Source organism: Fragaria vesca, linkage group LG6 (assembly GCF_000184155.1).
Source record: "Fragaria vesca subsp. vesca linkage group LG6, FraVesHawaii_1.0, whole genome shotgun sequence".
Lineage (NCBI taxonomy): Eukaryota > Viridiplantae > Streptophyta > Magnoliopsida > Rosales > Rosaceae > Fragaria > Fragaria vesca.
In genome coordinates this window covers 8,687,012-8,709,632 of record NC_020496.1, presented here as the reverse complement: position 1 = coordinate 8,709,632, position 22,621 = coordinate 8,687,012, and the positions used below count along the sequence as shown (strand labels likewise).

At 38.3% G+C, this 22,621-nt stretch overlaps 4 protein-coding genes and 1 pseudogene across 4 annotated transcripts; 2 read left to right on the top strand and 3 right to left on the bottom strand.

Moving 5' to 3' along the window:
• Positions 1-3,817: 3,817 nt before the first annotated feature.
• Positions 3,818-4,951, bottom strand: LOC101299782 (annotated as a pseudogene).
• A 4,038-nt stretch (positions 4,952-8,989) lies between these two features.
• Positions 8,990-10,244, bottom strand: LOC101300932 (tropinone reductase homolog). Its single transcript, XM_004302715.1, has 4 exons — positions 10,034-10,244; positions 9,718-9,925; positions 9,272-9,598; positions 8,990-9,160 (listed from the first exon to the last, which is right to left on the bottom strand). The coding sequence occupies exons 1-4, from the start codon at positions 10,108-10,110 to the stop codon at positions 8,990-8,992; spliced, it is 783 nt and encodes a 260-aa protein (XP_004302763.1). The 5' UTR covers positions 10,111-10,244.
• A 1,252-nt stretch (positions 10,245-11,496) lies between these two features.
• LOC101300072 (tropinone reductase homolog) lies at positions 11,497-12,826 on the top strand. Its single transcript, XM_004302712.1, has 5 exons — positions 11,497-11,603; positions 11,737-11,944; positions 12,085-12,301; positions 12,419-12,528; positions 12,656-12,826. The coding sequence occupies exons 1-5, from the start codon at positions 11,527-11,529 to the stop codon at positions 12,824-12,826; spliced, it is 783 nt and encodes a 260-aa protein (XP_004302760.1). The 5' UTR covers positions 11,497-11,526.
• A 1,099-nt stretch (positions 12,827-13,925) lies between these two features.
• Positions 13,926-16,973, top strand: LOC101309180 (probable E3 ubiquitin-protein ligase HERC1-like). The gene is made up of 11 exons (XM_004305138.1): positions 13,926-14,124; positions 14,226-14,299; positions 14,416-14,500; positions 14,720-14,857; positions 14,963-15,199; positions 15,374-15,589; positions 15,880-15,923; positions 16,152-16,334; positions 16,517-16,607; positions 16,713-16,756; positions 16,851-16,973. The coding sequence occupies exons 1-11, from the start codon at positions 13,926-13,928 to the stop codon at positions 16,971-16,973; spliced, it is 1,434 nt and encodes a 477-aa protein (XP_004305186.1).
• Positions 16,974-17,083: 110 nt separating this feature from the next.
• LOC101311775 (transcription factor EMB1444-like) lies at positions 17,084-22,166 on the bottom strand. The gene is made up of 11 exons (XM_004302668.1): positions 22,024-22,166; positions 21,403-21,817; positions 20,765-20,971; positions 20,223-20,316; positions 20,101-20,142; positions 19,949-20,008; positions 18,510-19,691; positions 18,300-18,407; positions 17,676-17,816; positions 17,456-17,581; positions 17,084-17,372 (listed from the first exon to the last, which is right to left on the bottom strand). Exons 2-11 carry the CDS (start codon positions 21,498-21,500, stop codon positions 17,283-17,285), a joined length of 2,148 nt encoding a protein of 715 aa, XP_004302716.1. The 5' UTR covers positions 21,501-21,817; positions 22,024-22,166; the 3' UTR covers positions 17,084-17,282.
• Positions 22,167-22,621: the final 455 nt, after the last annotated feature.

Here is a 22,621-nt window from a genome sequence, read left to right as displayed (position 1 = left end):
AAGGCTGTTATTAGACTTAATATATAGTATTGTTTTGATCGCTAGCTAGCTATTATTAGTCTTTGAACTCGATCAAGATAATTGCGGTATATATATTTGGTATGCTTCTATACGAAGTGCTTTTGCAAGGTATCGCTTGGAATATGCATGCTTGGAAATGCAGTGAAAAACACTTTCCCGTGGCAAATGCTTTTCTGTAAATCAGACCTTGGGCTTGGGTTTTCTGCAAATGCAGTGAAAAACACTTTCCCTAACTTCTTGATTCTATTCTCACATTTAGATCGATCAATTGTTTTCGAAGGTTCTGTAAACACGAATAATCTGCGACAAATGCAAGAACAACACGTGTACAAAAAAAATATAATTTTATTGATATGAATGCGGGTTACAACTCTTTGTGAATCCTCTGATTCGACCTCCTAGTTTGGGCTTTACTCAAGGGTGCCAAAGCACTTGTTCTTGAGATGAGATTGGTCACCAGAAATTTAGTCAAGTGACGTGTGTTTGGGATTTGGATTTGGGTTTGGTGAGGAACTAGCTATTTGGGGGGGTTTGGTAGTTCTTCACAAGTTTGTGGGAGACTTCTGAGCTCTCGGGAGTAATTTTTCTCTCTTGTCGGAAGTCCTCCTCTTGATATGAGAGGGGGTATTTATAGTGTCGACACCATTTCATTTATGGTAGGTTTTGAAGACACCACTTTAATTGTCATTCCTTAACGGTAATAACCAAATCAATCAATTTTAAATTGATTAATTCAATTATTATTGTTAACATAAATAAATAAATCAATCTTAATTGATTAATTTAATTACAACCGATAAGGTATAACTAATTTGATTAAATGTCTACTTTCCATTCCGATGACCAATTTAATTTGATTGACGTTCGATCAACGGCTGACATTTAACATTTGCTTTCAGACGAGATTCGATGATTTAGTTGTTGACTGACCATTTGCGTGTCGCCATGTGGCATCTCCGAAGACTTTTCAACTTTGCCAACTCACGAGCCACGTATGCAATTTGTCGGGCCCACTTGTTATTTGACAATTCAACAATTATTATTTATCGTTAAATTTTATATGTCTACAGGGTCAACGTTACCAAATTTAATTTTCCACATACTATTAACATGTTGAATATATATCTCAATATTTTAGCAGGTATAGTTCAACTTGAATCCAACTAATACATGATTACCAAAATCATTCTGACAAAGTAAACGTTCAAGATACAGACTTCTGATAGCAATTCATAGACACCTTTTTTTTTTATTGTTTCTGAAATTCTCAAATAAAAACACTTTTAATTGCCCAAGTTGTAAATGTCAAATTACATATTATTGACCAAACGAAAACAGTACAATTCGCTTACGTACTGTTTGATTAAATATGACACGACCCGTCCCAAATTTCACCCTGAAACCCGGAGTAAATCGTGCGGGGACCACCTCCAAGGAAAATTTTACCGAAAAGATTGGTAAAACCTCCCTTGAAAATGGACAAACCTAACTCGAAAATTTCAAATTTACACTCTTACTACAACACGTCCAAACTTCACATAAATATCCAGCTAATAAAAGCAAACATTATCCTTCAGAAATTCTAAACATCAAATCAACAGGCTGAGCACACCACCGAAATAATATACAACAATCCCAAAGTATCCAGAACTACTAGACTCTAGCGGAAGTAAGAAAACACGAGTAGGTTGAACAAGTAACCTACTGAGGAAAACTGGCGGAAAAACGGGTGACTATGCCTCGTCTCCTACTAGATCCAACCCGAACTCTGCAGACTGGGCATTTTAAAACAAAGGGCCCAAGGGAAAAACATTTAATAACGTTAGAGTGAGTGGACAAAAATAAATTAATAAGAAAAATATTTATGTTTCCTCAAATCCATTTCTAAGGAAAAAATCGAATGCATGCCGCAAGCGATAAAACTTTTATCTCATAAAATATCGAGCCTCTCAGACTCTATAATATATGTATGTATTTACACACGTCCATACTCCCTATATAAATTCATGGGTCTATATAGGGCTACTACGCTCGCGTCCAACGCTCACGTCACACCTTAATGCGGTGCTACATTACGCCATTAAGGTGGACAGACGGGTGTATAAATATGTGTTCATACCCCCTATGTGAATTAAACACTCATATAGGGCTACTACGCTCACGTCCAACGCTCACGTCACACCATAATGCGGCTATATGCTACGCCATTAAGGTGGACAGACACATATGGCTAGCTAGCATTTATATACATACTCTCCTCATAAATACATATTTATATCCACCGAAAATCCCATTTTCGGTAACTCTCCAAGAGAAATAAAAATCGTCAAATTAAAATGACGTCAAAATATTCCGCAACATTTATTGTTCAACCATGAACTATAGCATGTATTTATTTAAAATAAACGTCTACTCACAAATTTGGCCTAAGCATGATGTCGATCTGGGGCCTCGTCTGCTCGAGCCTCCTCACGTCCTGTTCCAAATATAATATTAATTTCCCACTAAAAATCCAATAATTAAACAAAATGGGCAAAATTAAACGTGAGCCTCCCACACACCCATCATTTCCCATCTACGCCATTCTTAACTCAAAATGGCTCAACCTTCACCGAACATACTGCAGCCGTAAATACAACCTCCCCCAAAATACAACTTAAATCCTACGGCCGGATTCTACATTATTTAACCGCCAAAAATACCACACTTCGAAAATTCATAAACCTATCCAAAACTCATCCAAAAATTCCATAACTCATTTCAATAAACTCCTCTTAATATTCTAAATTTAACAACATTAAAAATCTCCCAAACAGCTCCGGCGCCGGCGCCGGCCGGAGACCGATTCCGGTGACCTCCAAATTCTATGAAAATTTGACAGCATAATCCTCTTATCATGCTCTACAACTTCCCTAACTAGCACAAACCCAAAATCCAAGCCTAGATAGGGTAATCGACTAAAAACATCCTAAAAGCCCTAGAAATTTCAACTCCACATTTCTCCTTACCTAGCTCAAGAGAGAGTGAGCTCTTTGGAGAGGTTGCTGCGCGGGAGGAGGGCTACAAAACGAGCTAAGGATCGTCGGCTGTGGTGGCCGGAGGAGGGAGTTCCGGCGACGTGAAGCTTTGGACAGTCGAACCTTTCGGGGGAGAGCGTTCCTTCACGGCGGAGCTAGGGCGGCTGTCACCGGTCCAGGGAGGTAGCTGGGTCGGAGGCCGTCAGTTTGGGACCAGAGCGGCGGCAGATGGTGGCCGGACGGCGGCAGGAGGACGGCCGGAAAACCGGGCAGCGGGAGGAAGAATTCGGGGGAAAGAAAATCGGGAGAAGAGAGAGAAGTGAGTGTGTGGGTGTTGGGCCTCTCCCACACCCGGTCCAAACCCATATAAATCAACCCACTCCAAAATAAAACACCCCGAAAAAATAATACCCTAATAAAAATTACCTTTTACTAGCTAAAATTTACCATTTTTACCGTCGTCGTATTTTCCTCCTACGAATAATCCTCCGCACATAATCGTCCCCGAAACCCCTCTAGGGACCAATTAAACTATTAACTCAATGACGGAGACGGTAAAATTCTTATTATAATCAAGCTAGTAAATAAGGTAAAAATTTAAGGGTCGGGATGTGACAAAATACACTATAGTTACAAAGTGTAATTTTTTGTAAACGTTGACAATAAGTAATTAAGTACAGTATTTGCAATTGAACTGAGCTGCTGGATTCCACCTAAGAAAGAAGAACAGATGAAAATAAAACTGCAGGTAGTAATTGCCTGTCTATACGATGGGCTTCCTAGAAACCGCTGACGGTAAATCCTCCATCCACACTAACAACCTGTCCGTTGATGTAAGAAGCAGCAGGAAGGCAAAGAAAAGTGACTAGTGACGATATTTCATTAGGCTGAGCAACGCGACGAATCGGAGTTCGACCTATTAGCCGTCTGAAATCATCAGAATGATCATCCTGTTGAAACATACAGTTTAAACGTAAGATATCTCAAAACAATTATAAACTAGCTAATAGAACATAACAGAGCTAGGTTATGTTCTATTTTGAAGTATAAGGTTAATTTGGAGGGGAAGCTTACATTTTCAACTTTAACCCCGGTGTTTACAGCCCATGGTGCTACAGTGTCGTTCGGATGCCATCTTTTGCCCATTCACAGGCCAAATTCTTCGAAATCTGGATGACGGCACTTTTCGTTGCTGCATAGGCAGATAGTCTTGGTAGAGCTTTAATACCGGCAATGGAGGCGATGAAGACAATACTTCCATTTTCTGAGGCCTTCAAGAGAGGATAAGAAAGCTGACAAAGATGGTAGGGAGATTCAACATTCGTACTCATCATGCTTGACAAATCTTCCAATGCATATTCAGTAGTATTTCTCAGCGTCACGGCTGCCGCATTGCTTACCTGTAGCAGCGTGAACGACATTGTTAGAGTCAGATATAACAATCAACAGATTAAGAAAGAACGCGACGTTCTGAATTCTGAAAAGGTGGCCATGAACTTACAAGGATGTTGAGTTTGCCGTCAAAGGCAGATGAAACGGTCTTTATGAGTTCCTCCCTTTGAGATCTAGACGTTAGGTCACAAACTGAACCAATCACTTTGAATCCCTTGTTCTTCCATTCACAAACCCTCTCGTCGAGCAGTTCTTGGTCAAGCACAAGTGTGGACTGTTGCCCCAAGTCCTGCTAGCTCTTCTACAATGGCATATCTAATCCACACGATCGAAAATTTATACCATTCTTAGTTTTTTTATTTTTATAAATATAATCGACAACCATATACAAGAATACAAGTTAATTTTATTCTAGTAATTAACAAGATAGAAGAGAGAACTAACCCAATGCCTTTAGTTCCACCGGTGACAAGGGCAGTCTTACCCTTCAAAGACCATCTTTGACTATTGAAACCTGCCATTAGTATATGATTTAGCTTCTGTGATTTAGGGGAAGGAAAATGTTGTGTATAAGTAACAAGCAGATCGAGAAAGCTGTTTATGGGCAGAGAAAGCTGTATGTATAATAAGCAGAGAAAGCAGTGTTTGAGTAATAAGCAGAGAAAGCTGTGTATATATAGTGCATTCCTGTCGTACGCCGATATTGACATTAACGATCGAAAACATGGATTTACATGATTTTATGAAGAAAAAAAGATCAAACAGCGTAATTGCATGCTCTGTTTAGGCCGAGCTAGTCAAACTTTTTCTCAGTTGTGGAAGCATATAAAGAATAAAAGAACCATGCACGTTAAAGTTTAAACACTTAGATGGTTGGCTAATTGGGATAATGGGAAAATGTTGGGTGGGTGTGCGAATCATATTTCTTTCTGACAAAATAAGTATATATGTACTAAATGGTGAAAGATTACAGAAGGTACCGGTACAGAACGCAAGGTATGATTAGCTGACTCTGGAGTTAACTAATTGGCATGCATAGGCAATTGTTAAATGGTTCTTTCTCAATGCCATAGCTGGCTGGCTAAAAATGATCTTATTCTATCTCCCAGTTTCTGCGTTTTCTTTCTAATTGTGTTGGTTAACATTTGTGACAAAAAAAGGGGCTCTTATGATAGTAATTTATATAGTCACGTTTGGTATTGGAGTAAGCAACTGATTCAAGAACTTAATATATATTACTTGAATTAAAAGATAACCCTTCACTTAAGGGTAACCATGCACATGCATCAAGGGTTTTGTGCAAGTTTTTCACAATTTTTAGTATTACTTAAGCTTGAACAAACAAATTTAAATATCACTATAATAATCTTGTTTATAGCTATAACTTAACTACTATTTGTGCTTGAAATACTATGAATGTTTGGCTAAACAAAGATTAAGATTGTCTGTTTCAAAACAGTAATAATTAATCAGTAAAAGGATTACAAGTATTCAAACATGAGAGTAGTAAAATACAAGACCAAGACATATATAGGAATTGGTAAATGATCTGATAATTAAGCCCAACATTAGATTCATGGCTCATTGACATAGTGAACTCAATGGTGAAATTAGTCTTTATCGCAAACATGATGGAAGAAGAGATTATTGTAATCTCGATTCCACAGAGGGTGCAAAGCTCGCTGGCCTTCTTGATGAAAAGCTAGATCGTCCTTTTTCATCTTTTTCCATCTTTTACATACTTTGACGACCTTTACTCATTGCTTTGATAGCAATAAGAAGTTTTAACCCGAAGCGCACCCTGAAATTAAATAGCGTTAATATTATAAACAAAAGACGTATATACTGGTTTGCTAACTTTGGTGAGTATAGATATTTGCCTTTGATAAGACGTATGATAACAATAACGTGTAATTATATATACAGATCCATTAAAAAACATGTTTCATACATATCCAACATTCTAATACATATATATATATATATATATATATATATATATATATATATATATATCTAGAAATGAATGACACATATAGCTATACCTCTGGTAAATCATCGATTCGATTACGGAGAAATGGAGGCTTGTTTGTATCACCTTCGCATTCATCTTTTCTAAATCTACATATCCATCACTTGAAGCTCAACCATCAAATAATGGCATGTAAACTTATAAAATACCTACTAAGAACTTATGTTTCGCTCATATCGTCTCGATTTTGCCTGAATTTATAGATACTGTTAGAGGTCTCAAGATGGTAACAACCCGGCGGTTGGTGGATTTGATTTTTTCGTATCTCACATATCGCAAAACCTTCCTCTTCCAATCTTCTCACTTAATTTTAAGATTGACTTTGAAATTCCATTCTTCTGTCAAACGTAGGTAAATCAAAACTCATTAAATCAATTGTATCGCTTACTAAATACGTTCCAACTATCAAAAAGCATTTGTAAATTCGTTTTTAATCGATGACGGGGCAATTGTGGTAGTAAAAAAGTAACCGTCACAATAAATGCATGAGATTTAATTTGCAAATTAAAAAATATAAATAAGGTCTTGCTAACGACAATCGTATTGTACTTTAGCACAAATGACAAAATTGTCTTTGAGTTAAAAAAAATAATAAAAAGGTCTTGCTTGAAATTTTTTTTGGTACATATATGTATGTGCTACCCAGCCACAATTGAGCATCGTGTAAGTTAAACTTTAGCTAAATTTAGTTATAATTATGTGATTTTAACTATTGTTATAAGAATTTGGCTCTAATAATTGTTGATATATGTAAGTTACGTTTTAACAAATTATAAGCTGTCACATGGACAAAATAAGGAGAGAGAATTTAAGTTTTGCTTTAGTAATTCATGACTCAGTTGACAAATTTAACAAATTTGGATCCTTAAATTTAGCTACCCTTTAGATATACTGTTAGAACTCCTATACTGTATGTTTATCCCAAAAATTAACAAATTTTTTTTGAAATAAAGGGCTGGTGCGGCTGATTAAACCCCTCATTACAAAGAATTAAAATAATATCAGGAATCTCTACAATACACAAGTACTCAACTAGGCACCAACTAGCAAAGAGTGCTCTATTGACTACTATATTTGTTTTAACATAGCAGTGATATACCGGAAATATAACTCGATCTGTAACTCGATTACAACATAGCATAATTACTAATAACACGGTTTTTCCACTATGTTGCCGTTGAAAAATAAATACGACGACACTTAGTTTCACCCTGTCACTAGGCAGCAACGACCATTTGATGAAGCAATGAACTCGCCGTCTACCTAGAGTAGACAAGGCACACAAGGTGCATAAGTCAGAACAAAGTTCACTTCGTCCTTCCAAACCATGGCAAAAATTTGTTAACCAGAAAATAGAAACAACAAAAAAACAACTAAAACTAAAAAACCAACAACAAAGCCTTAGAACAAAAACACGACCCAACCACCACTCCCTGCAGTAAAGAGTTTGTGCAATAGGCAACCAATAACCCACCGCCAACACCTATCACCACGTTGACACCAAGCCGCAACCTCTGCCTCCAACGACCCATCAGCCTAGCCAATAACCTTGATCTCCTAAATCGAGACAAATCCATTACTGATCACCACGTTCCGTAGCGGCGTCATGGTCCTTCGACCAAGCAAGCCACTGGACTGAGCTGGCGGCGACGGAGTCCTCTAGAAGACCTTTCATGGCAGTCGGGACTGTATGGGTGAACGAGGGAGGGTGGCGGGCCATTGGGCTGGGCTCCTCTCTTTTCTCCATGTGGGCTGGGCTGCTATGTTTGGGATTAAGGGGGAGAAGGATCCCTTATGAGCCCTAGTTTGTCTTATCCCGCTTCTTAACGATGAAAGGTACACCGCTGTAGGTCTTAGGCCTGATTCGTGAAGTGTTGTATATATATATAAGATTTACTAGAGCTAGGAATGTTCATTGCTTTCTAGTCGTTCAGATCCTATTTTTTTTTATGTAGTTTTGAGGTTGTTTTTCAATTCTTAAATGTAACTCGTATTTAGTTTTTTAGCTATGCTGCTATATAGTCTTCGAACTATTCATGCTTGACCATTTGGTCGTCATGATCTATGATCAATGGAACTTTCTCCTTTCCCCTAAAAAAAGTCATAATTTAAGTAATTTTAGTTCTATTACGGATAATTACTAAGCTTATGATATTTTTACATGTTTATGTACAAATTATTGTCGATATAGTAACTTGATTAAATTACATGTAAATGTGTTAAACATATGTGGTAAGTTTGTTGTCAACATTGTAAATTTAGCTCAATTATATTGTATATTGTAATAAATGAATAATATACATCCCAATACTGTAGACAAGATTTTGTTACAAAGTAAAGTAGTTCCTAAACCCATACAAATAAATACAGAGACTTTCAAAGTACATTTATTGTTAACAAGTGCTCCAGTAGCTCCACTATTAACTGATTGTGGAGCTGGTGATTCACAGAAAAGAATAAAGAATGTATGGAATTGTTGCTATTGAAAATGTAAGATTGATTAATTGTCAATCCTATAATCAGTTTCCTAAAAACCGCTGACGGTAAATCCTCCATCCACACTAACAACTTGTCCGTTGATGTAAGAAGCAGCGGGAAGGCAGAGAAAAGTGACCAGCGATGAGATTTCATTAGGTTCTGCCACACGACGGATGGGAGTTCGACCTATTAGACGTCTGAAGTCGTCAGAGTGGTCATCCTGGAGGAAAATGGAGTTTAAAATGTTAGGTAATCTCGAAGTCATTAACACAGTATAAGACCTAGGTTAAGTTTTATTCTTGAAGTTGCAGGTTTGGGAGGAAATGCTTACGTTTTCGACTTTAACTCCGGTGTTAACTGCCCAAGGTGCTACAGTGTTTGTTCGAATGCCGTCTTTAGCCCATTCACACGCCAAGTTCTTTGAAATCTGGATGACGGCACTTTTCGTTGCTGCATAGGCAGAAAGTCTAGGTAGAGCTTTTAAACCAGCAATGGAGGCGATGAAGACGATGCTTCCATTGCCGGAGGCCTTGAGGAGAGGGTATGCAAGTTGACAAAGATGATAGGGGGATTCAACATTTGTGCTCATCATACTTGACAAATCTTCCAGAGCATATTCTGTAGTACTTCTTAGCGTGACTGTTGCTGCATTATTTACCTGTATACAAAAATTACACATACAATAGCAGCATAAGTAATTCATTCCATGTACATTTGGTTTAAAGAGGTAGATTAATTACAGCAGATAAATGAGATAATGAAGCTAGTGAAGCTTACGAGGATGTTAAGTTTGCCGTCAAACTTAGAGGAAACAGTTCTCATGAGCTCCTCTCTTTGAGATTTGGATGTGAGGTCACACACCGAGCCACTCACTTGAAAACCCTTGCTCTTCCATTCTCGAACCCACTCGTCGATCTGTTCTTGATTACGAGCACAGGTATGCACTGTCGCCCCTAGTCCGGCTAGCTCTTCCACGATGGCATATCTAATTAAAGCATGCAGAAAAGAAATGATATGGTTAGTTCTGAAATCAACCAAAAAAGATACCCATCAACGAACTAGTGAACATGAAGATCAAGAAGCGTTAACTAACCCAATGCCTTTAGTTCCACCAGTGACGAGGGCAGTCATTCCCTTCAGAGACCATCTTTGGCTGTTGAAACCTGCCATTGCTCTTTCGATCTGCTTGTGTGTGTTTAGTAGTACGTGTACTGGAAATAATTCAGGCAACAAATTAAACTGGCTAGCTGCGTATAATTTCTTGTGTTATGAGAAAGAATCAATTAATGAGCAGAAATGTGGATGACTGTAATCTATGAAAGCCGTGGGTATATATATAGCTTTCTTGCTGATCACCGGTCTTGAAATACCAGAATTTTAAATTGGTCATGAGTAAGAAAGGATCAAACAGCGTATTGGCCACTCCTATATATTTGGCCGAGTCAAACTTTATATGGATTAGGGATCGTCAATTCAATACATTGCTGTTTTTTTTTAAAAGAGAAATAAATTCCAATACATCGCTGTTGTTGGTGGAAATTAATACAGAACCCTAACACGTCAAGGTTCTATCTTTTTGACTATGTTTATATTATTCTTGTGAATTTAACTTAGATTCTCTTATAGCTATTACGTTTGCAGTTGCAGCTGACAATTCAAGGTCGTATAATGTAAGGTATGGGTATAGATCAGAACAGGGTAGAGCTGACTTTGTGGAGGTAACCCAACCGCACTAATAACAGGCATGGTCGTCCATTATAATTCAACCATATGCAAATAAAAGTCCTGATTTGAGTTTCTGCGAAGATGGTTAAGAAAAAATTGAAGTTACAAAGATAGATCCAGACAGAGATAGAATAGAATTCTTGCTTAATTTGAAAGTAGAGGTACATGATCAATGGCAGTAGAAAGATAATTAAGTAGATAACCAAACTAGTTGCAAACGGGATCTCAAATTAAGCTAAAGAAATTGAAGCAACGGATACTAGAACTGTGAAACAATAAGCCCTTGAAATATTTTTTGGTGTATGTTTTTAAACTATCAAATATGATTCTAATATGTACGTCAAATGATCAAGGATTAGAATAACATCAACTGGATGAATTAAGCACGATGACATTTTTGCAGTATAGTAATTAAATACATTGTCACGTAAAGAGAGTCCAATTTATGTTCCTCCTCCTATATCGTATCAAATATATGAACAAGTTCAACCGTTGTCTATGTATATATTAATATTTGACATATATAGTGCATGCATGGTTCTATATATTACTCTCAGATTCAATATTATTGAATTGACATTTGAAAATCACTAGTTGACTCAACCCAGGAGGGCAAAAACGCTGTTTGATCATTTCTTGTTCTCGTTAGATGATTTTAATATTTCATCTGTTCCATGTCAACGTCAATATCGGTGTCTCCCAAAAACCCTATATAAACACAGCTTTCATAGCTCATCTCTCAACATCCACACCTTTGAGTTTATAAGTTCTGCATTATTATTACTCATACTCATACTCATACACAGCTTAATTTCTTTCCCTACCTGTTAACCAAAACCACTTGAACGTTCAAGCAATTCAATGGCAGGGTTCGACAGCCAAAGATGGTCTCTAAAGGGTATGACTGCCCTTGTTACCGGAGGAACTAAAGGCATCGGGTGAGTTCTCTCTTCTCGATCGTCGTCGATCATTTTCGTAGGTTATAATTCAAGTTTCACAAGCTTGTTCATCAGAATCCTCCGTATGATTTGGTTCCTGGACTTACATATCAACTTGTTCGTATGATTTTAGATATGCCATTGTGGAAGAGCTAGCTGGTCTTGGGGCTACTGTGCATACCTGTGCTCGCAACCAAGAACAGATCGACGAGAGGGTTCAAGAATGGAAGAGCAAGGGATTTAAAGTGAGTGGCTCAGTTTGTGACCTGACGTCCAAATCTCAAAGGGAGGAGCTCATCAAAACTGTCTCGTCTGTCTTTGATGGCAAGCTTAACATCCTTGTAAGTACATCTTGTTATATACATGAAGCTAATATAAACTTTCTTAAATTTATAACACTTGCAGAAATAGAATAGGAGAATGAGATCGAGAAACTGAGAGTGAAAAAAAAAATTAATTTCATTTAATTATGTATATGTAGGTAAATAATGCTGCTTCAGTTACCCTGAGAAGAACAGAGGACTATACTTTGGAAGATTTATCGAGTATGATGGGTAGCAATGTTGAATCTTCTTACCATCTGTGTCAACTTTCATACCCTCTCTTGAAGGCCTCAGAAAATGCCAGTATTGTATTTATCGCCTCCATAGCTGGTGCCATTGCTCTACCTAGACTATCTGCTTATGCAGCAACAAAGAGTGAGTCATTCATGCAGTTCTTAATTAGTTAATTAAGCAAAAATGCAAAATCTTTTATCTGTTGCAACTTACTTGCATGAGCTTAATTTACTAATCGTTTTCCATTGCTATTTGTAGGTGCTGTTATCCAGATTTCAAAGAACTTGGCGTGTGAGTGGGCAAGAGACAAAATTCGAACAAACACTGTAGCGCCATGGGCTGTCAACACCGGTGTTAAAGTTGGAAATGTAAATATTTCCTCCAAATTAAACTACAGTTTCATTTCATAGATTTTATTGACCTTAAACAATTCGTGTTTTGAGAGCTGTACCTATATATCAATCTAACATCTTAAACTTCGTTAATTTGAATCAGGATGATCATTCTGAGGATTTCAGAAGATTAATAGGTCGAACTCCAATTCGCCGTGTTGCTGAGCCTAATGAAATTTCATCCTTGGTCTCATTCCTCTGCCTTCCTGCTGCTTCTTACATCAATGGACAAGTTGTCAATGTTGATGGAGGATTTACAGTGAGCGGTTTCTAGCAAAGTGATGATCCTTAATTACAAGAAGATATACATGATCTGCATTTGCCAACATTCTTTAATTTGTTCTTCTGTGGATAACTAGTCCCTAATATTATTTGTTCACATTTTATGTTTGATAAAACTTTTACCTAACAGTAAAAACACACTGTTGGCAAAAGTCGAAAGATGTGTAATTTGGAGGATTTTACGTTCAAGAATGATTTGATTCTTTACAGTTTACACCACACTTTGGATGTCAGCTTTAAGCTGAAGTTACCTAGTCGCTTAATTAAATACATTAATTAATCATCTAATGTAAAATCAGTACATAACTTGTCAATAAATTCACCATCTAAATTAATCAACTTTTAAACAATTTACAAGGACGAATTCGCTATACTGTGTTGATCCATACCTTTTTTCCAAGATAATTTATTTATTTTTTCTTCGAAACAAAATTACATAATAACAACTCATCAAAAAATTGAACTTAAAACCTCAAAATTTACTACATACCGGTGACTAATTCATATTTCTAAGTTCGCCAATGCAACCCTAGTGCCTGTAAAATCACTACTAAGTGAATCAAGAAAAAAGAAAAAAAGGGAAATAACCTTGGGCATGTAATTTAATAAGATGAAGATTAACAATTAATTGTTTTTCTTTGTGAATGGTCACTGAGGTCGGCAAGATTAGCAGGTGAGAATTACGAATAGATGATTTACACCTGGCACGATTCCGACCGTCGATGTTAACAATCTTAACGACCACCTACCTGCCACGCGTCCTGCACTGGTGAAGCTACTTGCAACCCTCTGACAAAAATGATTACATTATAGCCACGCGGCACTCCACTAGAGCTCGCCTCACGTGCTTTATAAGTCGGCAAATGGTCCTTCTCTCTTCCAGAAAGTTCCTACGCTTCCAACCGTGCTTAAAAAATTGGGTCAATTAGTACTCCAAACTCGCGGCCCAGACTCTTCCACGTGTCATCCTAGTGACACTCCTTGTATCCTGTAAAACGATTCGCCTCCGGACTACGTGACTGACTGAAACTCCAGAACTGAAGGAACGTTGCTTTTTAGTTAACGGAAATTCAAACTGAGCGAAAACTCCGATGAACGGTAACGAAGGCGTGAAGATGGAGAACCGCAGAGAAGCTTTGGTTTATATGTCGGGATATTTACCCGGAGTTTCACCGGAAAAGTCTCCGATGCTGTCTCTGGAGCCGGTACAGTTTCCGGATCCAATGGACGGTGGAGATTCCTGGAAGGATGTCTGCGGTGGCGGTTGTGGTTTCGCTATGGCCATTTCAGGTTTGATTCCCCAGATCTTGGCTGACTGTGGCTTGGTTTGTAGTCCTTCATTTCAAAACTACTCTATTTTTTTGCTGAAAAATGTTGTGTTAATTGATTAGAGAGTGGGAAACTGATGACCTGGGGCTCGGCGGACGAAGAAGGACAGAGCTACCTGGTTGCGGGGAAGAATGGGGTACTTCTGTGATCTTGTTATGTGCACCAATGAGTTATGAATTTAGACTTTTGAGATTGATTTTGGATTCTTTTATGTATGGTGTGGCGATTGGTGGTTGTTGTGCATTTGTGAAGGAGACTCCGGGGATTTTTCCTCTCCCAACTGAAGTCTCGGTGGTCAAGGCTGCGGCTGGTTGGGCCCATTGTGTTTCTGTTACAGGTACAATTTTGTTGTGATGTTCCCCTGCTTTATGGATTGTTGGATCATGTTTTATATTGGATATTTGTTAGCAGAATGTTTGTGTTAGAAATGAGAGGATTTGAGTTGTTGAATTGATTGATGTGACTTGTTTGTATCTGTTGCATTATTAGCAATTTATGGTTTCCCATCGGATAGGAGTAGAATCTGAATAAGGTCTGTATTTTTGTTAACATACAGAGAGTGGTGAGGTATATACATGGGGGTGGAAAGAGTGTGTTCCCTCGGGAAAGGTATTCCATGATTTGGCTTTGATGGGAAGTATTGAGAAGGATGCTACAACTACTGGGAAACTAAGTTCATTACCAGCTGAACAAGGTATTTTTGAAACAGAGATTTTCTTCGAGAAGCAATGGGGGAGTATATTCCATTTTGTTTTTTTACTGAATCAATGTGATTTTAAGACTTCATTATGTTGGGCAGGAAGATCATTGTCCCGAGGTTATAATTTTAGCTGTGAGACAGTATCTCATGTTGACAGCAAAAGGGCCGGAGAGGAAGTTGCAAAGCGAAGGAAAACTTCATCAGTTAAATTAGAACCGGAAAGTTCAACAGCCGGTGATGAACTCTTCATGGCATCGCCTTGTCTTGTTACAATGGGTCTTGGAGTGAGGATCACTACTGTTGCTGCTGGTGGACGGCACACTTTAGCATTATCAGGTAATTCCACGAGGTCAGGGGCAATGCGCCTTATGCTTCCAATTTTTGGGTTAGTTGCTATTTCTGTGTGGTTACACGATATAGTTTTGTAGGTTGTAGGAAGTTCGACGCTTTGGAAGATTTTTGATGTAAAGCAAGACACCTGATGGATCATAATTTTAACCGAAGTTTCAGATGTGGGACAGGTTTGGGGTTGGGGCTATGGAGGCGAAGGACAGCTAGGTTTGGGTTCTCGGATGAAGATGGTCTCTTCTCCTCATCTCATACCCTGCATCGATCAATCTGCTTCTGGGAAGGACAGGTTTTCTGCAGTATCTCAAAGTTCAAAATTTCCTGGCAGTTATGTGAAGGAAATTGCTTGTGGAGGTCGACATAGTGCAGTAATAACAGGTCTGCATTTCATGGATAGTGTCATACTAGTATTGCTCAAAGTTTTTAATTTTTTTACAATAAGAACAAGAAATAATTCATGGATTTGGGACGCAGGCCATCTGTTTCAAAACTCAAAAATGATTTATGCTTCTCTACTTACTAATTTTGACTAAAAATGCAGCCGCGGGATCAATCTTGGTTGTTCTATTCATTCTTTTAATTTGTTGACAATCAAGTTTTATGCAATTGTCTCCATTTTATTTCTCCATCATTGATGATCTTACAATGAGACGTCTTACAATTTGCAGATACTGGAGCACTACTTACTTTTGGCTGGGGCCTGTATGGACAGGTAAGCTTGCTAGGCTGATCAATATGTCCTTCATTGAGTGAATGTGTTCTATAGCACACTCATTAAATTTTAATAGAGTTGGGAATGCTACTGATTAGCTGTTCAATTGGACTAGTATTTTACTTATTTTTTTCTTTGCTTCCTTAAATTTAATCAAGCTGATCCCTATAGTTTATATCTGAATGGCATACATATTATAATTATTTTTTAAAGTTTTTTCTTTTGTAGTGTGGGCAAGGGAATACAAAAGATCAGCTAAAAGTTACCCGTGTGGAGTCGTTAATGGATACTAGAGTGAAAAGTATAGCTGCTGGACTATGGCATACTCTCTGTATATCTGTTGATGGCTGTGTATATGCTTTTGGGGGGAATCAGTTTGGACAATTGGGAACAGGTGTTGAGGAAGCTGAGGTAAGAATAGGATCCACAGTTTTTCACTTATTAATCTGGAACGGAGGTATCAGTATAGTGTTCCGACTAGGATGCTTTTTGCTCTTGGCTTCGGTACATATGCAATGTTTTCTGATTTGTATTATCCTTTAAAGATAACAGAGGAATTTTGTGTGAACTGACCAACTCGTATGCTAGTTTAGACTCTACCTAGGCTTCTGAACTCTTCAAGTCTGGAAAACAAGCATGCCACTGCAGTTTCCTGTGGAGCACGCCATAGTACTATACTAACGGGTAAGGCGAAAGAGACCAAAATAATTGCTCTTTAGCTCATTTGGTTTCGAAATAGTTCAAAGAACTCAGTCTGGTGTGAATACTTCTTCATTTATTTGTTTGCAGAAGATGGTGATTTATTTACCTGGGGATGGAACAAGTATGGGCAGGTATGGTTCCTAAGTTCTGTTATCAAATATTAAGTCTCAATCTTATCGCCATATGTTCTTGCTGAAAGCCTCTCTATTTCTGTTTGAATGCAAGCTTGGTCTGGGCGATTCTGTGGATAGGAACATTCCTTGTCGAGTTTCTATTGATGGCTGCCTACCTAAGCATATCTCATGTGGCTGGTGGCACACGCTGTTGCTGGCGGAAATACCCAATTAAGTGATGTTCATTTACAGCAGAGGCAAGAGGATGACAATTAGGATTCAACTGCTAGAGATGTAGTCTGCGTTCTTAGATGCACACTTGGTCTTTGCGCAGTGTAACATTTTCTTTTCAGTACGTGCTTAAGAGCTTTGTATTCCATTATTGTTGGTAGTTTTTAGAAGCTGATAGTCTTCAAACAACAAATAACAAACAAATCTCTCAGTCTGTACACAAACTTATTAAGTACTTAATTGTAGTGATTCATATACATTGTACTAGATATTTCCATGGTCTTATCTTTATTATCTGGTCTTCCATAGAGTTTCAGATCTTGCTTGATAGGGAACTTTTTCTGCGTTGCAGTAGATGTAGAAGAGGCCAAAACACATCCATTCTATGAAAACCTCTGGGAACCTGAACATGTTGTGGGAATATCTTCAAAAAGGAGAAATAAGCTTCAAATATATTTCACTTAAGGCAGCGTCACGAAAATATACCTCAACAACAAAATGTGCCCACAAGTTGTTTGAGCGGGTTTCCAGCACGCCTTTCAACACTGTCAACTCCAACCGTCTTATAGCTTGGGCGATTTCTAGGAAGAGCCCGTGTTCATCACATAGCATCTGCAATGTTCAGTCGTAATCACAGTTGGGTGAGATTTAATCTACAGAGGTTTTGGTTCGATGTTTTACAAAGACTGAATTGTAATGTACAGACCTCTATGAGCATATGGCCTGGGTGTTCAAGATCTTCTACTACAATGGGACTAGTCTGGAGTTCACTCCCAAGTTCAAAAGCCCTGCTTGTCCCATTTGAGGAACCGCTTAGGGTCTTATTTGTGTTATTGCAATGAGGCCTCTGCAGCAACATCTCAGACCAAGTCAGAAACTTGAAATGCAACAGTAAAGGATATACTGCAAGCTCTTTGAAGAAAATTTGCAAAAACAATGCGAGTCTTCACAGAAGCTGCATCACTTTGCAATGCTGTTAAACATATACCATAATAGTTTTCATGCTCTCAATGCAGATTTCAAGTTCTGGGGACTACAGTGGTGTATGTGATGACTGTTCAGTGAAACTCAGGTTTAGTTTCTCGTATGATTTTACACTCTTGGTAAAGGCTCGAGAGAAGAAAAACTATGAACATGAACTGTTTCTCTTGTACAGGCATTATGTTAACAATTTGTACTGTTATAGTCATGGTTGCTAAAACTATAAAGTAGTTGAAAACAGTTTCTGAAATATCAGATTCCCAAAATTCATATGGCAAGGTATCCTTGCTTTTAGAAAAAAAAAAAGAAAAAGGAAAAACAGACACACCTACGAATGAACTTTGCCTACCTCTTGATCTTTATGTGCATAGGACTTCAATTTCTCAGCCTGGTCAGTCATGCTTCTTAAGTACATCATGTGTTTTATTGTTCGGTCCAATAGGCCATCAATGCTGCACTGTACTCACCACAGATGAAGAATACCTAGTTAGAAAAAGATATGCAACCATGTACTGCAGTAATGCCAAACAATAATTACTAAATGTAAAACAGTACAAACCTTGGCACCATTTGGTACAAGTTCTCGAAGTTCCTTGACACGATCCTGAATCAGTTGTCTATCTCTTGGTCTTAGCTTCGGACTATTGCTAGGTTTGGGCCTTCTTGGATTGGTGCTGGACAACTTTTGTTCCTTTTTAGGCTGAGTAGGATTGCATCGTTTATCTTCCTGCTGATTGTCAACCACAGTGTTCATCATGCCTGTGAAAGAAGATGAGGTGTTGCACCTGCCAGGCAAAGCAGATGTATGGCTCCATATCACTGGTTCACATTCCATCAAGGCACCCTCTTCTGATTTCAATTGTTTATAAGAGGAATATTGTCTTGTTGAGGTTGTACATGATTTAATACCATCAGATATGCTGGATGATGTGTCATCTTTGGCTAATGAAGCTTCCAACAGGTTCTCAGCATCACATCCGTTGGAAAACCATGGTGGGTTAGTCCTGCTGACAAGATTTTTCTGCACACCAGAGCTGCTACATGTATCATCAATGGAGATGGATAAATCCCATAACTGCTCATCGGTTTGTCTCTGGAAAGATGTTCCAAGTGCTTTGTGTAGCTCGCTAGTTTCGGGAAATTCAAAGAAATTATTAATATTGTTGTGACCTGTATCATTATTGAATTTGAACAGTTGTTCTGCTTCACTTCCAGCGATGTAAGAATTGAAACCATCAAAGGATTCTCCAAAAACTCCAAAACTATAACTGCCATTCTGAGATAAGGCAACATGTTCTTCCTCCTGACAAGACAACCCAAATATCTGATTTTCCAGCATATCCAGCAGACTAGTGTCTGAAGACTGATTGGCTGTTTTTGGTTCTCCAGTGGACCATACTGCCATACCACCAACCTCAAATTCACCTGAATTCTTAAGAACGGATGGATCTATTCCAAAAAGTGGACTTTCAATGGTTGACAGTTGCACAAACTGCTCCAAAGTCGATAGCGTGTTATTCTGTCTGATGTCACCAAAATCTTCTGACCTTTCAACTTTCAGTGGGTTAATGCCAACAGTTGATGACTCATATGTGTTCTCCATTAAACCAGATGATTGTGACCAAGAATATGGAGCTTGAATGCTCCTAACTATGTTAGAAGATACAGCTTTTCCCATGACATTGTGAATAGCATTGAATCTATCTTTCATGAAAGCAACTACTGCCAGATCTTCAGCAACCTGAAATATTGATCGGAAAAGAAAGGAACATATAAGATTATTTACAATCAGACTGATGTTGGTACACTCAAAGAGACAGATATAAACTGCGATATAAAATCAGACAGACAAGCAACACAAAGTAATTACTTTCCCAAAGAGGGAAGAGCAACATCCCAGGTACATCCAGCATGAGTAGCTTATTGATTATCAAGAAAAGGATGTGACACTCAGAACCAATGCAAGAAATTTAGAGTAAGTTTAGAATGAGCAGGCACCGTTTCCATGGAGCCAAATTGCAAAACTCCATGTGGAAGTACAGGTACAAGCAGAATTGTCTGCAAAAAAAAGACAAAAAAAGAAATAGGTCAGCAGATTTTCAATTACTTTGAAGTAATTATTAGCATTTCTAATGTGCCAAACAAGATACCTTGACACCCAATGCAAACTGAAGCAACCATTCATCTGGACACTGCAAGTAAAAGTAGCCATCTTTCAAATAAACGTTCAGTACATGCAGAATTATTACAAATTTGTTCTACTCAAACTTACATCTGAAACTAAGTTAGAGTCAGATTCGCTGGTGAGCAAACCATCGAGAAGCACCCAGCTATGGTTTCCTGTACTTGCAACCCCACCGACAACCCTGATAAATCATTCAAATCTACAGTGAACCATATGCACATTTTCAAAAATATGAGAACCTGAATTTTAAGGCATTGTATAGCTTGCTGGTATCTAAGAAATGAAATTTATGCAAGGTAGGGTCAATTACAATGGGTCAAATTTTATAAGTGCACTGTATACATCAGTGTGTTTGCCAAGACTCAGGAGAGAGAGTTTGTGGACAACCACACTAGTAAAGGTGATCTCCCACAACCAAAGTATTAGGGACTGATGGAAGTAAATGATGAAAGTGACATGAAGTAAACTTCTCTAAGATCATAATTCTTGAGGCTCCAAGAAGAACTTACCAAACACAAACTTTTTTGGAAAATATTGCTACTTCTTCATATTTTCATACATATTTTGAGCATGTTTATAGAAGTCTTTGAGAAGAAATTACAAAAATAAGGGTCAAAATAAATTCGTACCCCTTTCCGAATGTGTACTGAAGATGTGACATATCAGCCACCGCAAGTCCAATTGAATATCCCGCAGATCCACCTTCATGTATGCTTGTTCCACACTTCTTAAAAGATATTTCATTCACCTCACCGAAGAAGATATTATCTGTTGCATGATCCATAGTTCCTCTTGGTTTCGGTTGGTGACAGTACCCATCCTCCCATCTCAAAATCCTTCAGATAACAACAAAGCTAAAAGGTATCATTCTGGGGATCACCAGTAGCTTCAGCACACATGGCATACACAATATGCTCGGACTACTAAAACCATTTTGTTGTTAAGACTCAAGCCTAGGATAAAGCTGCTTTTCATGAATTGTAGATTTTATGTTTCGTTTATGATTCTAGAAGATGAAAAACACAATCTTGGACCACGTTTCGCAGTCAGGAATCTAATGGCGATGCGATTTTGAAAAAAAATAATGTAACAGGTAAAACAAACATCTTGATCATCATCATCACAGAGAAAACTTCGAAGCTGAACACTGTTAAAGCATTTTCATAAAAAACTTAATTTCTGAATCCAGATTATGCCAATCACAATGCAATTAGTACAAAATTGCAAAATTATTAACCAGAGAGAATGGCTGAGAAAGACAACTCACAAATCGGTCTGATGCTTCAGCTTCCAAAAGACCCCGTAATTCCAAAGCGAATTGCCGCAGAGGCTCTTCAATAACTGCCTCAGAGCAGTAGTCCCCATCTCTCTTTCTTTAACTCTCTCTCTCTCTCTCTTTCTCTCTCACTCAATCTCAAACACGCTCAAATTAAACTAACAAACACAAGTTCAAAACCCACAAAAACACAAAGAAAACACTCCCTAACTGCCCCTATACGAAGCTCGACCCGCCTGCTTAATCCGTAGCCCCGCTCTTCTCTTGATCGGAGGACCAGTTGAAAACAATTCCATCCCTAAACTCTGCTCTTTCCTCTCTCTCACTCACTCCCTAAAATAAACTTAATGAAAAACCACCTAAACAAACCCCGAATTCACCACCAAACTTGCAGTGTTCATAATCTCTGCAAAATAAAAAGCAAACAAAACGAAAAAAGTGTCATCAACTTGACCCAACAACCCAAGTCAGCCTCGGCTGCCGCAGAGGAGCTAATATTGTCTAATCATCCGTCTTTTCGAGGACATAAAACCCATGATCAAGAAAGGACAATCAAATATTCACTTAGACCGATGAGCTACTTCAAGAAATGACAAAGCTGTTGTCTTTTACCTCTACAATTTCATACTCGTTAGCTTCCATGACTCTATCACTCTGTATAAGGTGAAGTTTGTAAAGAGGCAAATTGGCTTTTACCGCACACCAAAAGCTCCCAAACTCCTCGAAACGACACAACGTCTTCTTCACTGGTCGCCAGAGAAGGGAGGGGTCGGGATCAGTGTTTATATAGCAAGCAAGTTATTGCCGCCACCGGAGAACCGGTCACGTTTTTTTTTTTCCTTTCGGGGCGGATTTGAAACTTTTCCAAAGTCAGATTGTATAATATGCTTTGGTGGATCAGGAAGTGGGACGGAGGGCCCACCGAACTGTTGTTTTAAATGGGCCGGAGGAGGGCCCGTGATCTGGGTACTCTAATTATGTGTTAATTAATTAGAGAATTGAAGGGGTTCGAGGTAAGCGCGTGTAGGTAACGCGCGCCTTTTGGCGGGTTTTGTGACGTGGGCCGCACTGCCCCGGTAAACGACACGTTGCGCCTATTATTTAAACTTTAGAAAATAATGATTAATTAAACTCGAGAAAAATAAAGATGAACTACACTGTCTAGCTAGGTCCGAGTCTTTGAGTGAGAGTACTGCTGTGTTGTTGCAGA

Bases quoted from the DNA above. Each gene is read 5' to 3' on its own strand.
- LOC101300072 (XM_004302712.1), top strand. From the start codon at position 11,527: ATGGCAGGGTTCGACAGCCAAAGATGGTCTCTAAAGGGTATGACTGCC. The intron at 11,945-12,084 runs GTAAGTACATCT...ATGTATATGTAG, and splicing joins ATGGCAAGCTTAACATCCTT to GTAAATAATGCTGCTTCAGT. The intron at 12,302-12,418 runs GTGAGTCATTCA...TGCTATTTGTAG, and splicing joins TGCTTATGCAGCAACAAAGA to GTGCTGTTATCCAGATTTCA.
- LOC101311775 (XM_004302668.1), bottom strand. From the start codon at position 21,500: ATGGGGACTACTGCTCTGAGGCAGTTATTGAAGAGCCTCTGCGGCAAT. The intron at 20,972-21,402 runs GTGAGTTGTCTT...TGTTATCTGAAG, and splicing joins CTGAAGCATCAGACCGATTT to GATTTTGAGATGGGAGGATG. The intron at 17,582-17,675 runs GTCTGTACATTA...TGAACATTGCAG, and splicing joins CAGGCCATATGCTCATAGAG to ATGCTATGTGATGAACACGG.
- LOC101309180 (XM_004305138.1), top strand. From the start codon at position 13,926: ATGAACGGTAACGAAGGCGTGAAGATGGAGAACCGCAGAGAAGCTTTG. The intron at 15,200-15,373 runs GTAATTCCACGA...CCGAAGTTTCAG, and splicing joins GCACACTTTAGCATTATCAG to ATGTGGGACAGGTTTGGGGT. The intron at 16,757-16,850 runs GTATGGTTCCTA...TTTGAATGCAAG, and splicing joins GATGGAACAAGTATGGGCAG to CTTGGTCTGGGCGATTCTGT.
- LOC101300932 (XM_004302715.1), bottom strand. From the start codon at position 10,110: ATGGCAGGTTTCAACAGCCAAAGATGGTCTCTGAAGGGAATGACTGCC. The intron at 9,926-10,033 runs GTTAGTTAACGC...TGCTTTAATTAG, and splicing joins GGTGGAACTAAAGGCATTGG to ATATGCCATCGTGGAAGAGC. The intron at 9,599-9,717 runs GTAAGCTTCACT...TTTTGTATACAG, and splicing joins ACGGCAAACTTAACATCCTC to GTAAATAATGCAGCAACAGT.